The following is an 18223-nucleotide window of genomic DNA, read 5'->3' on the forward strand; positions in this document are numbered from 1 at the left end:
AAGTGAGAGGCAAACCGGTGTTTCTGGTACCTGGGTCTGGAGTATCACCACACAGATGTTAGGGGGAAATGCAAAGGAACTGAGGCATTGTTGAAGAGTGAGTGATAGCATGTGTTAACAGGACTCCGCTAGTGTCTGTAATTTCCTGACCATGTGTTCCCAGTTTCAGGGGTGGTGGTGGGGAGTCACAGAGGTTCCTGATAAAACCCTTCTGATTTGAGGCACAAGCTTGTGATTCATCCTCCCCAGAATCAAATCCAGCTGCATTCTTTGCAGCCTGAGGCAAGTTACTTAATTTCTTGGAACCTTAGCTTCTTAGTCTGTAAATAAGGATAATGGGGTTATGAGATTTAGGGAGACTGAACTCCTAAAGGCTATTCATAGAAATTGTAAGTATTTAATAATGCTGTTCATTCTTATTAACAAGGCAAGTTCTGCCTCCTGCAAATCCATTATTTTATTTCATTTCTCCCTGACAGATGGAGCCCAGCCTGAGGAACAGATGCCTATTGTTTCAAAAAACAACATTAAGGAGTACAAAGACAGCTTCTCTAATGAAAAGTTTAATTTTCAAAACCATCCAAATGTCACTTTCTTTGTGTATGTCAGTAATTTCACCTGGCCCATCAAAATTCAGGTAAGGTATGTTTTTTGGTCTCAGGCATGCAAAGACGGTGAAACCTCTTCAGTGGAGACTAGATTCAGTAATGTGGAATGTGGGGTAAATGAAATGGTCAGCATTGCTTTGCATTTGTAAGAACTATGGCAAAGGAGTGTTGGGGACATCATGTATCCCTTGTGAGAGACATTTAAAGACCCTTTTGGAAACAAGTTGGCACATAGCACATTTGATGATTATACATGTATTCATTTCTTTTCTTTCTTTCTTTCTTTTTTTTTTTTTGGTGGTGTTGGGATTGAACCCAGGGTGGTGTGCATGCAAGGCTGCAAGGCAAGCACTCTACCAGCTGAGCTATATCCCCAGCCCTATGTATTCATTTCTTCATTAATCAATTGCCTTGTAAGAGCCTGCAGGGCCAAAGAACTTCAGTTCTGGAATGAATGATGTGAGTGTAAAGGAAGCAGACACACCTCTAACCAGCAAGAGCCAGAATGGGGGAAGTAATGTTGGAAAGTTTCCCAAAATGCAATCAGGATTTAAAGCAAGAGAGCTAGTTGTAGGAGAAGGCAGGGGGTGGTGGGGTGTGAGAGCACAGGCCTTGCAGTGGGACGGATGTGGATTTGATTGGTGGCTCCTGTGCAGATTGTAGGGCTTCTCCAAGTCTCAGGTTCTTTGTGCACGTGACCCAAAGGGTACTACATGTTTGTGTGGCCTCATCCACCTGCTCTCAGAGGACCATGGCCCTCCCTCCTGTCCAACACTCATGGCCCCATTTGAGCTTTCCATGATCATGTTTCCCAAGCCCTGGCCTCAGTACTCCCTGCTCTTGCTTCCTTCATTTTGGGGTCAATGTGGAGGTCAGGGATGGGTTGACTTGGAAGGAACAGTTTGCCTTTAGCCCTGGAAACGTGGTTGCTGGACAGGGGCTGGGGCTTTATCAGTGTTGGAAGCAGGTGGTGCAGTTGCCTGGGATGGGTTTGGAGCTACTTGTGGTGGTTGTATCTTCATGCCTTAGGGCTGTGACTGAAGGACAGTTCATCTTTTTCTTTCTGGCATGTGGAGAACAGGAACGCTGTTTGGTTTTGCTCACCTCTCTGTTGCTCACCACCCTCCTGTCCGGTGGTCTGCACATGTGCCCATCTCTGATCTGCTTCTCCCTTGGCTCCTGCACACTCTCTGCTTCTCTCCTCAGCCAGTCTTTTTGTAAGCAAGGGCCGCAATCCCTATTTCTGTTTCTCATCTCTATTCATTTGTCATCCCCCAGCAGTCTGGCTTCTTCCCTGTCACACGACATCCGAGTGACTGAATTCTTTAGGCTCCTTTTCTTTTTCATTGTCTGACTTGAGTCACTTTCCTTCTTGCCTCCCTGTTCCTTTCTTTCCCTTTTTCTTGGGCCAGCCGCTTTAGGGAGTCCTCTTCTTTAAACACTGGTCCTCTTCTCTCTTTGCTGCACCCAGCTTCCCTGGGTAATTCTCTCCCACTTTAGGACTTGTGCCATGTCTGTGCTGGGGATTCTCAGTGCCATCTGCAGCCCAGCTATAGGTGGACTGCACAGCAGGATACTTGGGTGCTACTAGACATCTCAACTGGGATATTTACAAGTTCCCTGCACTGGACACTTGATTGCTCTCATGCTCTTAGCTGCAACCTGTCGCTCTTTCTTTCTCAGTGAACAGCCAGTCACCCTGTGACTCCTGTACAAATTGTAGGGCCTCTCCAAGTCTTGGGTTCATTGTGCACATGACCCAAGGGTCACCCTGTCGCAGGAGCTAGGGCCTGGAAATAATTTACATTCCTGACATAAGCCCAATGTGGGCATGATGTACAATTTCCTTACTTTACACATAGCTGGGTTCAGTTTGCTAATATCTTGGTTAGAATTTTGCATCAATTTCATGAGTGAGAATATCTGATAATTTTGGTTTTATGTTCATGTCATTGTTCTGATATCAAGTTCAAATAAAACTAACTTTTAATAATTATAACTTGAGGAGTGTTCTTTCTCATCTCTGGAAGAGAAATCAGATTAGGATTACATGAATACCCACCCCCTATAAGGTCATTTGATTCTAGTGTTTTATTTGTGGAGTTATTTTGTTCTGTATCAACTTCTACAGGCTGTTTTAGATGTTCTCTTTCATTTGAATCACTTTGGTAATTTTTTCTAGATATCAATTTTTTTATGGTGTTCACACTATTCTCTTATGCAATCTTGGCAACATCTGTGCCTGTATAATGCTTTTTTTGTATACAAGTTAATAACAGCATTATTCCCAATAGCCAAAAGCAGTAAACCACCCAAGTGTCCTTCAACAGATGAATGGATAAACAAAAATGTGGCACATATGTTCAATTTAATATTATTTAGCCTGAAAGAGGAATGAAGGGGCTGAGAGTGTGGCTCAGTAGTAGAGCAAATGATTACCATGCACAACGCCCTTAACACCAGGAACCAAAAAAAAAAAGAAAAAAGAAAAAAGAAAGAAAGAAAGAAAAAAGAAAAGGAAAGGAAACTGACACTTGCTATAACAAGGGTGAACCTGGAAAGCATTATGCTAAGTGAAATAAGCCAGTCATTGGGGACAAAATATTATGTTTCCCCTTACAGGAAGTATCTAGAATACACAAATTCTTATAGAAAGGAAGGAGCTTAGAGGTTACCAGTGGCTTGGGAAATACAGAAAAGGGGGAGTTACTGCTTTAGGGTTATTATGGAATTTTTATCTGGGGTGATAAAAAAAGCTTTGGAAGTAGATAAGAGTGTTTGTTGTACATAATTGTGACTGTTCTTATTGCCACTGAATCATACACTTAAAAATGGTTAAAAGGGAGCCATGCACCCTTAATCCCAGCTAATCAGGAAGTTGAGTCAGGATTATAGCTTGAGTCTAAGAGTTCAAGGCTATTCTGGGTACATAGTATGATCCCATTTTTAGATCAGGACGAAAAGAAAAGACCACTGACTCCAATTAAAATTAAATTAAAGCAAGCTTGTTATTTTGACCAGCCAGGCTGCCTCTCCCAACAAAAACCGCGAGAACAAGAAAGCACTGCAATTTCTTGCAGCCCAGCTTTATAGCCCAGAAAGTTAAACAAAGGAGGATTACAGATAACAAAATTCTGAGGAGCATAACACAAAGGCTAGTTTACATTTTTGCTGGCCCCCGACATCAGAATTTATGAAGGTTATTAGAGACTCAGAGAGGGTCGTTATCTGGCCAGGGAAAGCCAAGATTTATGAGGCGTCACTAAAGTTTCAGAGAGGGCTGCTATCTGGTCGGAGAGCCAGGCATGGGTGAGTTCAAGGCATGGGCAGACATTCCAAGCAGGTTCAGAATTTGCAGTAATTTATAGTAAAACCAAAATTACCTTTTCATGGCTTTGTGGAGAGATGGCTCCCAATTTTAAGAGAAAATCAGGTTGGGTCTATCATCTATCTCAAAAAAAAATGTTAAAATGGTAAATTTTATGTTAAAAATATCTTACCATAGTAAAAAAAAAGCTTTCAAAAAAACACAAGATATTTTTGTAGATATAGAACAAGTGTAATAGACAAACATTCTGGAATAACGCTAATTCTTTTGGAAAGGAGGAATTAAATGTGAAGATCATTGTACCCCATGTTAAGACTTACTGTTGGGGTACAATAACAGAAGCATATAAAGATGTCCCAGCTGATTTTTTTAATATTTATTTTTTAATTATAGGTGGACACAATATTTTTATTTTATTTTTATGTGGTGCTGAGGATCGAACCCAGTACCTCACACATGCTAGATGAGAACTCTTCCCTCTTGAGCCACAATCCCAGCCCCTTCAGCTGATTTTTAACAGGGATACAAAGGCAATTCCATGGAGAAAGGAAGGGCTTTTGATGAGTTGCACTAGAGCACTCGAACAACCTGAACCTCACATTTTATACAAAAGGTAACTCAATATGAGTCACAGATTTAAATGTAAAACATAAATCTATAAAACTGTTAGAAAAAAAAACAAGATCTTTGTTTCCAAGGGTCAGGAAAAGGTTTTTAGGCTTGACACCAAAAATAAAATCCATAAAAGGAAAAACTGATATATTAATAGGACCACAACTGAAAGATTTTGCTTGTGAAATCCTGTTAAGAAGGTGAAGAAACAAGCTGTATACAGAGAAAAATATTTGCAAATCATGTGTCTGACAAAGCAATTGTATCTAGAATATTAAAATTCTGGGAACTCAACCACAAAGAAATAAAACAGTTCAAATATAAAATACTCAAACAAGATTTGGGGACGTGACTCAGTGACAGAGCATTTACCAAGCATGTGCCAGGCCCTGAGTTTGATGTGTAGTGGCACAAAAATGAGGATGGGGAGGGAGAGAGATGAAAGAGAGAAGGGAAGGAAGGAGGGAGAACGAGATGGAAAGAAGGAAGTGAAGAAGCCAATGGGTAAACCATCTCAAAGAGATATTTTACCCAAGCAGATAGATATATGGCAACCCCATAAAAGAGGTTCAGCCCCCAAAACCATTAAGAGACATGCACATTAAAACCACAGTGAAGTATCACTGTATATCTTCCAAAGTGGCTAAAATTTAGAATAGCTATAAGCCAAATCCTAGGATTGGAAAAAAATTGGTTTATTCATATGTTGGTGGAAATGTACAATGGTCCAGTCACTCTGGAAAATAGGTTTGCATTTTAAAAACTAAGTCTGTACTTTCTAGATAATTCAGCAATTGTATTCGTGGGTATTTATGCATGAGAAATGAAAAGCAGTAGTCACACAAATACCTGGTCACCAGTGTTTGTAGTTCCAGTTCAGCAGTATCTGACAGCTTCGTTCATAACAGACAAGAATTGGAGGCAACCCAAATATCCTTCAACAGGTGATTAGCTCAATAAATTATGCTGCATACACACTGGAATAATAATAGACGTTATGGATAAGATAATATGCAGCTATGAAAAGAAATGAACTGTTGATACACAATGACTTTGATAAATCCTGAGGATATTTTGCTGCCTGAAGGAAAAAAATCTTAGAAATTCACATTATTGTATGCTTCCATTTATATAACATTTGAAACTAAAATCTTGAGATTTTTTTAGTTTTGGTGGACACATCTTAATTTTATTTTTATGTGGTGCTGAGGATGGAACCCAGCGCCCCTGCATGCCAGGCGAGGGAATTACCACTTGAGCCATATCCCCAGCCCTCTAAACCTTCTTTTTAAATGGATCATCAGCTTAAATCAGGTCCAACCATACAGGAGAAGAGGAATACACAGGGTGTGTACCCCAGGGGTGGGAATCTTGAGGGGGGACCTCTTGAAACCTCCACGCCCTGTACTGCATTTAGACTAGCACTAGCGGGTTTTAGACTGCTTCTCTGACCTCAGGTAGGTTGAGCTCTACTATCAGTAAAATTTCCTCCCTTTCCTTCCCCTTTGTCTTTGCTTTTCTCTTTTCATTTCCCTTTCCCTTTTCAGTCCTTCCTGTGCTGAGGATTGAAGCTAGGTCCTCAGGCATGCTAAGCACACTCTACAACTGAGCCATGTCCCCAGGCCTCGGATACAACTTCAGTTCAGTAATATTTGACACTATCGAGTTATGGATCACGCACATTTGTTGGATTATCTTTGTGTAACTTCCTTGATTTGGGATCTAGTAAGAAGACAGATTAACCTGTTTAAAGTTGAGATTGTTTTCTTACTGACATCGTCATAGTCCAGCTCCACTGGAACAGCAGGCTGTGTTGTTGTAGCTGGAAATGATCAGCATTTTTCAGTCTTAGTGAAAATCTTGTCTTGCGCCACGGATGTTTTCCTCGGTGGGAAAGAGGGCTCATGCACAGAAGCAGCTCTTGTGTGGAGGTAGCCCTGCCGTGGCCAATGCCAGCTCTAGTTTTTTTCTCCCAGTGGTCTGTTGCTCCACCCTCTGAAGTCCCTGACATGGTGTTAGAGCTGTCCTTCTAGAAGGAGATCTTCCCCACACTTGCTTTGGAAGGTAATAATTTTAAGTTTAAGAATCAAAGAGATGTTGATTTCCTCCCATGTTTGGGTGCTTCTTCCCTGGGCTGGGCTGTTGGCTTGAGTAAGATCCACACTTGCGAAAACAAGTGATGGCTGCTCACCATTGAGTCAGCTAAGCTGTCCTTAAATGCAGGTAAGTTCTCTGGGAAGCATGGCCTTTGCTCTCTGGTTCAAATGACTGCAGTGATTACAAACAGTGTGACTAGACCTCTGGCATCATGTGTTCTGTGCTTGCCAGAGTACAGTCAAAGCTGGCTGTCTGCACAGGGGACAGTCTAGCTGTGCGCTGTGTGGACGACTGAGCCATGTCCTCTTGGGTGGACATGTTGTGTTTTCAACAAGAGGCTTGTTATTGCTCTACTTTCCCCAGAGCTGTAGCTTCTCTAGGTGTAAAACAGCACTTAATTGTTTGCATGTGCATATACACTCACATGCACATTCCCTCTCTCTCTCCCTCCCCCTCAGCAACAGTTCCAAGTCCATGAAAATGTGGAGACTTATTTAAGCAAGAGAGTGGGGAAATGCTTCAGTGGTGTAGCTTTAGGTCGTTGGCTTCAGTTTCAGTATGACTTTCAGTGCAGGTGAAGACTTTGTGCCTTTGAGTCTCAGTTTTTAAAGCAAAGGAAATCTAATTCTTGACTCAGAAATTCATGTCAACATTAGTGCTTTATAAATGGTAATGCCAAGCTTCAGTTCCTTCACTCTGGACTGATCGGGGTTCTTTCCCATAATTAGGAACAGATCAAAACCTATAACTGCTGAGGGAATTTGGAACAAACTATAAAATCTTTGTAGATGCAGTTTAATTTTTTTTTTCAAAACCCCAAATACTCAGACTGAAAAGACCTGTGTGTAGGAAATGGTGGGTGTGTTGGGGCCAGGGGTGCCTTTTCTGGCCAGTGGTTCCTGTGGGTGAGGTCCTTTTCCTCAGCCTGGTCTTTCTGAGAGCTTTCTTAGTTGTTTGCCCAGTGAGCAGGGGCTCAGCGGCTTCTGAAGTGCCCGCAGTGTGGAAGGGTAGGTGTTCAAGACAGAGAAGGGACAGGCAGGCGTTGTGTGTGCAGTGAGGAGTTGGGTGGGGGGGCTGAGTTCTGGCTCGTCACTCACTCTGCAACAGAGGTTGTTATTGTAAAGTGGAACTGACATTAAAGCCCTCTCCGTGCTGAGCATTTCATCTAAGAGGCCAGTGTCCACCAGGGAAGGCAACCCAGATTTGTTAGGAGAACTGGGTGCCCATTTACATTTTATAGGGATGCTTCCGGGTGCTAACAAGATGGCTGTGCCAAGGGGTGTGTGAGACTTTTGTTCCTTCAAATATACTTTTTAAAGTAACAGCTTTATTGAATTAGAATTCACATGCTATACAACTTGCCCAGGTAGAGTGCATAGTTCTTTGGGGTTTAGTAGATTCCCAGAGCTGTGTAGCCATCACCACAGTTGCTTTTAGAACATTTTTATTACTTCCAGAAGAAGCGTGTTAGCAAACCCTCCCTGTCTCCTTCCTCTGGCAACCACCTCCTTTCTTCCCATCTCTTCATTTGCTCATTCTGGACATTATCTGTTAATGGATATCTGGGTTGTTTTCACCTTTGGTTATTCTGTGTAATATCAGATATATGTTTATTTTTTTCACTTTTTTTTTTTTTTGTGTGTGTGTGTGTGTGTGTGTGCAATGCTGGGGATCGAATCCAGGCCCTTGCACTTACTAGGCAAGTCCTCTATCACTGAGTGATATGCTAACCCCAAGATATACTTTCATTGTTGATATTTATTGTACAATGATAATGTAGTCACCTGACTCCTGGCACTAGTATCTGAACCTTAAGAGTCTTAGGAATTATAAAATTAGGAAATACCTTTCAAACTAAACTGTGACGTATGGGTCTTTCTTTGTTTCAAACTACATTTAAAAGGTTCTTGTCCTGCTTTGTGGTTTTCATCGTGGGGGAGAATTCGCATCCTTCTCAAGAGTCTCCTCTAGGCTTTTCACCTGTGTCTTTGGCTGTTTCTTCTCAACTCTTTACCGCTGTTGTTTCCTGGAGTTTCATTTGGATCCTGTCTTCCTGCACATCACCTGTGGCTGGGATGGGTAAATCTTTGTCCCTAGCAGATCTCCACAGCCAGATCTCCACAGCCAGGAGCCCACCAGGCATCCCTAGAACCACTGAATAGCAGCCTTTCTGGCCACAGCAGCAGCCATGAGTGGACAGCAAGAGTGTCTCCTCACTGTGTCAGAAGTGTGCTTGTATCTGGGCCCAGTGTGCAATCCTGTAATCCTAGCAGCTTGGGAGGCTGAGGCAGGAGGATCACTAGTTCAAAGCCAGCCGCAGCAACAGCGAGACACTAAGCAACTCAGTGAGACCCTGTCTCTAAAATACAAAATAGGGCTGGGGATGTGGTTCAGTGGTTGAGTATCACTGAGTTCAATCCCTGGTAGCATCCCCCCTCCCCCCCCCAAAAAAGTGTGCTTGTGTATTCCTGGGAGCCATGAGAAGGGGGCCAGTACTCCCTGTGCCCTGAGTCTATGTGAGGAGAAGCCACACCAGAGGCAATGTAGAAACCTGAGGCAAGGTCGTGGGGGTGTTTGAGGTGGGGAGACAGTGACCAGTTGCTTTCAGAAACTTAGCAGAAAGGATGGTGCTTGTGTGTAAGGAGCTGAGAGCTGGTAGAGCCTCGTGAGGAGACTGCAGTTCCCTGAGGGGTGTGATCGTGGTGTGAAGACCCCTGGAAGGCATTGAAATGTTGTAAATCAAGAAGTGATATAGATGAGTGTTTAGAAAAACCCTGTGGCAGCAGCTGGAGTGTGGGCTGGAAGGAGACAAGCCTGAGTCAAGAAGTTCAAGTGGGATTCTTGGGTAGAAGCCCAGAATCCCCTGATGACCTTCAGGTACCCCCTATAGCAACTGCCCTGCACCAGTGCCCACCAGCGTAGACTGGTTTCTTCACCATGTGAAGATCTCCTTATAGGAAGCACTGTATTTTCTATTTCCCTGTCCGCAGTGTCATGGCATTGCAGAGTTGTTGATACAACAGCTGTCAGGTAGGGATCAGAATTTTGTTCTTTTTTGCAGTTTTTAGCCACAGGTGGGCAGTCTGCGGAATGTTAGAGATGGGCTCAGAGCTCCTTCTCTCTCAGCCTGCCCCCCCCCACCCTGGTGAGGGTGGCAGAGGGAGCTTCCCAGGGAGCCAGCTGTCTTCATCCTCAAGCAGCAGCACCTTAGAAGTGTCAGGGCTCCTCCCTGAGGGCTGGGAGGCCTGGGAAGCTGCCCCCTAGTGGGTCATGTTTGTATTTTCTTCTGTTCCAGCAGCTGTGTGTGAGTAACAGGCACATCCTCTTCCCACATAAAGGTGTTCTATCCATTTCCTGTCTGCTGGCACCGTCCCCCAGCATCACCCTCAGTAACAACACAGGAACTGACTGACAGAGGCACTAAGCAGCGATCAGCCCTGATGGAGGGAGGGGACAGGCCATTGGCTTTAATTGCCTTCCCTTACAGAAGGAAGTCAGAAAAGGATGTCTAAAATGGATAGGTTAAGAAAAACAATAAAAATTTAGTGATAATAAGGTAACTCCTAAAAGAACTGGAAAAAAAAAAAACCCTACATAAAGGTGGAGGCCTCTGGAGACAAGCTGAAAGAAGAGGAGAGAAGGGGCAGGGGCCGTTGCTTTTCACGACGAGTCTTTAGGTAGTCTTTTGGTGGTTTTTGGTAGTGGTTCCCTGAAGATTTTTTAAATATGTAATAAACTTGATAAAATGGAAAAGGGATTCTACAGAATGGTGAAAGGGAATGGCTGGAAGAAAATTCAGGAAAGCAAGCACAGAGCAGGAATGATGTGGCAGAGGGAGCTTCACAGTTTTCATAGAGACTCATTTTATTCTCTCAGAGACGTACAAAAACCTCTGGGCTTCATTGACCCCTGAGACTTGGGGATGTTCCTCTGTTTGGATCTTCATTTGTTGGCTCTTCTCTGAGTGCCCTGGGCCCTCACTGTCCTGAGGGAAGTCATCCTCACTCATGCATGACAGACAGACTTGGATGCAGAATAGTCACTGAGGTTCCAGAGCTTCCATAGACCCACCATGCAGACATTCCATCGTCCTATGCACTTGAAAAATGCTAAAGCATCCTCTGTTTCCTCCTGTTTTAGTCAGTTTCTGTGCTGCTATGAATAAAGGATCTGACCAGAATAACTACAGAGGAGGAAGAGTTTATTTGAGAGCTCATGGTTCTCAGAGGTGTTAGTCCATAGAAGGCCAGCTCCATTTCTCAGGACTCAAGATGAGGCTGAACATTATGGTGGAGTGTGTGGCAGAGAGAAGCAGCTCACATCATGGTGACCAAGAAGCAGAGAGAGACTCCACTTGTCAGATACAAATTTATACACCTAAGCCACATCCCAATTTCCACCTCCTCCAGCCATACCCTACCAATTCAGTTAATCCTTAATTCACTGATCAGGCTAAGGCTAGAACCCAATCATTTCTTCTCCAAACCTTCTTGCATTGTCTCATATGTGAGCTTTCGGGGGGCACCTCACATCCAAACCACAATACCTTCCTTTCCCAGAGATCATGTATGGGCCCTTTTGCTTCGAAACACTGTTGTCTGTGCCTCTATCCCCACCACCCTCACCTCCCTTCAGGGCTTTAACCTAAACAAGTGAGGATTTAGTTTTGCAATGCAGTTCCTAAACCACTAAAGATTTTGTTCAATGGAATAAGTATGGGAGGAGATTTTTTTTTAGTTCTTATTTCTGAGTTTCCCAAAGAGTGGCCTTTGGACACCAGGGCCGCTTCAGATACAGGAGTGGGAGTGGGGGCCCAGGGGTTCTACTACAGCAAGCTCTGCAGAGTTGGAACCCAAGGTACTTTTGTAATACAATGGTATTTCTGTTCTTGTATGAGAGAGAGTGAGAGAGAGATGACCTTTACATTTTTCTCCTACAACAATTCAAAAATCTGGAATTGCCAGGCATGATGGTGCATACCTATAATCCCAGCTACTCAGGAGGCTGAGGCAGAAGGATCCCAAGTTCAAGACCCTGAATCAAAATAAAATTTAAAAAAGAAACTAGGGATGTAGCTCAGTAGTACAGTGCCTCTGGGTTTAATCCCCATTTAAAAAAAAAAAAAAAGTCAGGAATCGGTGTCTTCGTAGTGAACAATAGAGGAATCTTCTCCAGGACATCTTGTTATCTTTTAATTCACAGTCGTAATAGAAGGTGGAATATAACCAGAAGGTAAACTGTCACATGCCCTGAAAGGGAAGTGAATCAAGCACCAAGAGATCCTAGAGCAGAGTGAGCCAGTTCCCATTGGTATTGGGTGAGGGAGCAAGTGATAGGGCTGGGCCCTGAAGGACCAGGAGGACCCACTGTGGACTGGGAGGGAGGCTCTCTGGTGGCTGGTGTCAAGGACAATAATACAACACACTGAAAACATTTGTTTAACTGAAGCACAGAATTAGTGTGCAGGAAGTGCAGATCCACTGTATTTTGCTCAAATCCCTGGGACTAACTGGGCTTCTGAGTTTCTTGGAATTTTTCTGACACATCCAGAGGCTCTTGGGGCAAACATGCCATAAGCAAGTATCTTGGTGAAAGTTGAGATGGAAATCAGCTTGTGGAAAGGTAGGGAGCACAGATTTTATGTTTCTTAGACTATGGATGTAACTACCTACTTTTGAAAAGGAAAAGAATGATGCTGTAAGTTGTTTATAAATAAGAATGCGATTTTCTTCTTTGTATTAAAATAGATGGTGATACAGGAAGTTCTCACTACCTTTGCAATCAGAAAATCCCCCAAATCCATTTCAGCACTGTCAGAAAAAAAAGTTTCAGATTTCAGAGTCTTTTGTATTTTGAATTTTCATCTTCAGGATGTTCATCTGGTAAAGTCTAGACAAATATTCCCAGATAAAAAGAAATTCAAAATCGGAAATACTAGTCTCAAGCATTTCCAGATGAGAGATACTAAACTGGTACCTTTGTCTCTCCGAGAGAGCTTGGCTTCCTAAAGAAAGAAGGGAAAACACCTTGACATTTGGCCAATAGTAAATATGTTGTAGGTGATCCCAAGGTCACAGTTATTATTATAGACCTTTCTTCGTAATCTAAAATGCTGAAATCACAATGTATCTTACAGTCAATGATTTAAAAAACATCATGACATAGTTGGCAGTGTTTGACAGTGTTTTTCTTAATAGTACATAAAATAAGGACTGGGGGTGTAGTTCCATGGCAAACCACTTGCCTAATATGCATGAGACCCAAGGTTCAATCCCCAGCATGGAAAAAAAAAGTAGTACACAAAATAATTTTGTCTCTTTCAGTCCATGATGTCTTAAATTTGCTGAAATACATTACAGCTTTTTTTTGGGTGGGGGGGTCTAAAGACTGTTAACTGTAGAGTAAAATTATTTTGAGTTCCAACTGATAACAAATTGTCAGATGGCAATGTAACAAAATTTGAGACAATTTCATAAATAAAGTATCTTGGGGTGAGTACACATTGGGTACATAAATATTGAAGGAATAAGGGCTCAAACAGACCCTGCCCACCTGAGGTAGATCCAAGGGTTAGTACTGGGATGGAACCAAGAGAACAGAAGAGAGCATTGTGTCCAAGGGAGGAGCAGCAGATCGATTTGCCTGTCACTGGGGTTTCAGTGTCACCAATAGAGTTACAGGATAGGAGTCTAGAACTTCAGATCCAGTGCACAGTGCAGAGGAGGCTCCAGGAGGTTGTGTGGAAGCCTTAGAAATTACTTTTAAAATATTTATTATTTTTTAGTAGTAGGTGGACATAATATTTTATTTTTATGTGGTACTGAGGATCAGACTCAGTGCCTCATGTGTGACAGGTGAGCACCCTACCATTGAGCCACAACTCCAGCCCCTTAGAATATGACTCTTGGGTTTACAACTCAACAGAGAAAGTAAAGAATGAAGGACCTTGCTCTAAGTGAATTTTTTTTTCATTAACTTCTTTAAAATGTAAAAATCTGTCTTTCAGTTCAACTCTTGAAATGAAGAGGGTGAATCAATGGTGCTATTTTGTAGCCAATTAATCTGCCACCTCTTTTTCTGCCATAGATTGCCTTCTCTTAATACATCAACTTTATGGACCTGGTGCAGTTCTTCATGACTTTTCTTCAGGTAATTTCCTTCATATAAATCATACCTGTCCCTTTGATTAAGTCCTTAACTGCATAATCAGCTGTTAGCGCATAAAAGATAAAGGAATAGCCAGATGCAGTGGCACTCACCTATAATCCAGCTTGAGGCAAGAAGATTGCAAGTCAAGTCAATTTGGTAATTTAGTGAAACCCTATCTCAAAATTTAAAAGTGCGAAGGGTTGGATACAGCTCAGTGCTAGAGCACCCCTGGGTTCAATCCCTAGTCCTATAAAAATTAAAATTAAAAAAGATAAGATAATAATCCTGTTTCCCAACAGACCAAAATTACTTTATATGCATCCTGAAAAATTGCATGTCAGTTACATTAATGTAAACTCAGTCTAAGTTGACAAAAGGGAAATATTTGATTTGCACGTTCTGGCTTGGGGAGGCAGCTTTGCATGTACCCTATACTAAATTACAGATAATCTGAATCTTGAGAAGAATTTTGCACTAAATGTTAATAATGGTTACTTATGTGAGCTACATATATGCTTCCTCTTGGTTTAAGAGATAATTATTCCAGTAATTAATTATGCAGTTTTGAAGCTAAAAGTGATTTTTTTAGCCCCTGGGATTCTCTCTTTTATTTTCATAGTATTTCTTATTTTAATTTTATTTTTCTGGAAATACTATTTAGAGACAATTGAAAAAGATGAAAATGTGCTGCCATGCTTTATAAGAGAAAGTAACAGCAGCCTGCCTCACACCTTCCCACTCCCTTCTCCCCCAATTTAAATTGTTCTGGATGTGTTTTACTTCTCTATGCTTATACTAATCCTTGATTTTTTTCCAGTTATCTCTTGATGTCCTCTAGAAGATGAGGGTTTACTCTTATGTTGCCCCATCCAGCAACTCCCCCCACCCAGCAACACAAGTGGGAATCATTTCCCACTTCAGCCCCAGCCTAAATGTCTTTATTTTTATCCTCACAATTTGATTAAGAATTTGATTACTGGGGTTGGGGTTGTGGCTCAGCGGTAGAGCACTTGCCTCACATGTGTGAGGCTCTGGGTTCGATGATCCTCAGCACCACATAAAAATAAATAAACAAAATAAAGGTATTGTGTCCATTTACAACTGAAAAAAAAGTTAAAAAAAGAAATTGATCACTAAATTTTAGATTGGTAATAATTTCCCACTTAAACTATTTTCAAATAAAAATTTAAGGTATTCTGCCACAGAACAGTTAAAAGAATATCAGACAGGTGCAGTGACATACACTCATTATCCCAGCTACTTGGGAGGCTGAGGCAGGAAGATCATAAATTTGAGGCCAGACTCAGCAACTTAGTGAGACCCTGTCCCATAGTTTTTAATAAAAGGACTGTTAATGTAGCTTAGGACTAGAGTGCCCCTAGGTTTAATCTCCAATACTGGAGGAAAAGAAAAAAAGCATGTATTATTATAAAACACATTCCTCTCAATAAATTAGAAAAAAAGAAGTGCTCATTAAGCCTAAAGAAAGTAGCGGAGCAGGGAGTGGCAGCGAAAGCCCGTAATCCCAGTGTCTTGGGAGGTTGAGGTAGAAGGATAACAAGTACAAGGTTAGCCTGGGCAATTTAGTGAGACCCTGAGCAACTTAGGAAGACCCTGCTTCAAAATAAAAAACAAAAGGTTAGGCATGTAGTTCGGTGTTAAAGTGCTTCTGGGTGCAATCCCCTAGTGTGAAAAAAATTAAAATTGAAAAAAAAAAAAGAAAGAAGGAAGTGTGGAATGTAAACAAGTATAGAAATTAATGACCTAAGAACAGAAGTCTAGTAGACTGGATTAAAAGGACCATAACTTAGTTTTTTTTCTTTCTTTTTTGGTACCAGGTATTGCACCCAGCAGCACTTAACCACTGAGCCATATCCCCATCCTTTTTTTTTTTTTTTTTTTTTAATTTCTAGATGGTCTTGCTAAATTGCTGAGGCTAGCCTTGAATTTGGAACCTCCTGCCTCAGCCTCAGAAGTTGCTGGGATTACAGGCATGTGCCACAGTGCCCAACTGCTAAATTGGATATTTGAAAAGAATAATATTACAAATACCAATGTTGGAAATAAAAAAGGGAGGATTACTCCAAATCCTACACTTTCCCCTCAGAAAAGTATTTAATAAACAACTGCATGTGAATAAATTTGAGAATATAAAAGATGGAACAGAAACATTTATAAAAAGGACTATTTACAACTTAACAAAACTGACCCAGAAGAAATAGAAAACCTGAATAATCCACATTTATTTTAAAAAACAATTCATAGTTTAAATTTTCCCACAATGAAAACTATAGGCCTTGTGGCTTCATTGGAAACATAGCCTTTTAAGAAAGAAATAATATCTGGACTGGGGATATAGCTCAGTTAGTAGAGTGTTTGCCTTACATGCACAAGGCCCTGGGTTCACTCCCCAGCACCACAAAAAAAAAAGAAAGAAAGAAAGAAAGAAATAATATCAATATAAGTAAATCTTGAGAAAGGATAAAGAAGGAGAGACTATGATTTGTGTTACAATCTTAGCACAATCTGACAAGAATATCATAAGAAAGAAATTTACAAGTCACTCTCACTTAAGAATGAAGAAACAAAATCTGTCAATAATAAAAAATGCTAATAAATCATGACCCGGTGGGTTTATGTAGAAATGGCAAGATTGATTTAGCATCAGACAGGCAACCAGTATAATTCACATTAATTGCATAAAGGAGGAGAATAATAATGATCATCTTCATTGCTGAGGGAAACATTTAATAAAAAGTTAATATCTCTTCATTTAAAAACCTCAGAAAACTAGGAATAGAAAGAAACTTCTTTAAATCTGGTGAAAGATCTATAGAAAGTCAGCAGCAAACTACATTCTTAATGAGAATGAGACAGATATCTACTATCACTTGTATTCCACATTGTAATGGAGGTTCTAGCCACTACCAAAATACACACAAAAAAGTAAGTAAGTACATAAATAAATAAAGGTTGAAAAGGATAAACATCATCATTACTCATGGCATGATTGTATTCCTAAAATTTCTAAAAATCTACAGATAAAGTTTAAAACTAATGAGATAGGGTAGAGATAGGGTAGGGGGAAATAGGTATGGAGGAAAGGACTCCTGCAGACAGCCTGGGATCTGCCTCAGTCCCTGGCATCCTGCCACTATCCGATCGGGCAAAACCCGATTGGTCATAAAGACCAGTCTTTATGACCAAAAGATGGCCTTGCTCTCCAAGCCACTGGTTTCCTACACAGGCACACCAGAAGAACCTCCTGACCAAACTTGACCTTTCTGCTCATTTCGACTGATTACCATGTGTTGTCATCCACCCCTTAGCTGCATGATTTGATGCTAATGAAGTTGGATAAGATTCCATGAAGAACCTCCCAGAAAAGTTTATCCATACTGAACCTCTGCTTCTGAATATTCATTCTCTTAAACATTATAAACCACATCCCACCTAAGAGGCAGCTCAGCTCCTAGGGTGTGTATCTTTTGCTTTCAAACAACCTCTTCCTCTGCTACTAAAACTTGAAGTGTCCTGAAGTTCCTTTCTGTGACTATGGTCAAGAGCCTGGAGAGTTCAAATGAAGGTTTCCTCTGCTCTAAAGAGAGACCCTGAGACCCCTAGCCAGTGACACTAATAAGTGAATTTAGTAAAGTCACTAGGCACAAAAGCAACGTAGCTCTCTTCTGGGTCTTATCATAAGGGTGATGCTGACATGAGAACCATGCGATTGTATTTCCCACAGCAAAACATCAGGTGGCCACCTCGAGGACCCTTTGTACCATGAAAGCAGAAATCTCTTCCTGGGTGATGCTGGGTGGGAGCTGATGGTCTTGAGTCAAGACTCATCCACATCCTGATGGACCCACTCTGCCTGATATGAGCTGACGAGATTGAAAAAGAGACCTATTGACAAGATCCAGCTTGCCCCTCTTGATAAGTTTCACTTGAAATATGTTATTTGTACTTCAGTTGCTAATGCATTTTGTTCTCCAGAGTGCCGGAGACCAAGCATTTTCTATAACCTTAATTAGCTTCTGTAAGCTAACTCTCCACCAGAAGTATGGTCGTGGCCCTCCAGTCTTGAAGAATTGAATAAAGACATTCAGTATTTCTAAAGAAAACAGTATTTCCATTCTATAGTTCACCAGCAAAAATAAAATTCCCATATTTTTGTTCCTTCAATAAATAAAATTATTTAAAATTACAATGTATCTAGACCAAGAAAAAATTGGGGGTGGGGATAAAAGAGTCCACTGTGCCTCCCCAAAAGTGGACATTTTGTGAAGCTACAATGATCATTATGGCACTGGCACAAAATCAGATTAGCCAGTGGAATACCAGGCATAACTAAGGAAACAGATAAAGTTTAAAAGTCTCCGATTTGTGCTGGGTACGGTGGGACACAGCTATAATCCCAGATATTTGA

The 18223-nt window shown here is 41.4% G+C and overlaps 1 protein-coding gene across 2 annotated transcripts in view; it reads left to right on the forward strand.

Annotated features, from left to right (window-relative positions):
• LOC101970137 (attractin-like) overlaps positions 1-18004 on the forward strand; it is a 99270-nt gene extending 81266 nt beyond the window's left edge. The window contains exons 24-26 of one of the 2 annotated variants that reach the window (XM_078051494.1): positions 480-642; positions 13732-13794; positions 17540-18004. In XM_078051494.1, the coding sequence (XP_077907620.1) occupies positions 480-642; positions 13732-13783 (215 nt within the window). In that variant the 3' untranslated portion in view covers positions 13784-13794; positions 17540-18004. The remainder of the gene's footprint in view (positions 1-479; positions 643-13731; positions 13795-17539) is intronic. The other variant, XM_021723262.3, reaches the window with a different exon arrangement.
• Positions 18005-18223: the final 219 nt, after the last annotated feature.

The sequence above is a fragment of the Ictidomys tridecemlineatus genome, chromosome 5 (genome assembly GCF_052094955.1).
Source record: "Ictidomys tridecemlineatus isolate mIctTri1 chromosome 5, mIctTri1.hap1, whole genome shotgun sequence".
In the NCBI taxonomy this organism is placed as follows: Eukaryota; Metazoa; Chordata; class Mammalia; order Rodentia; family Sciuridae; genus Ictidomys; species Ictidomys tridecemlineatus.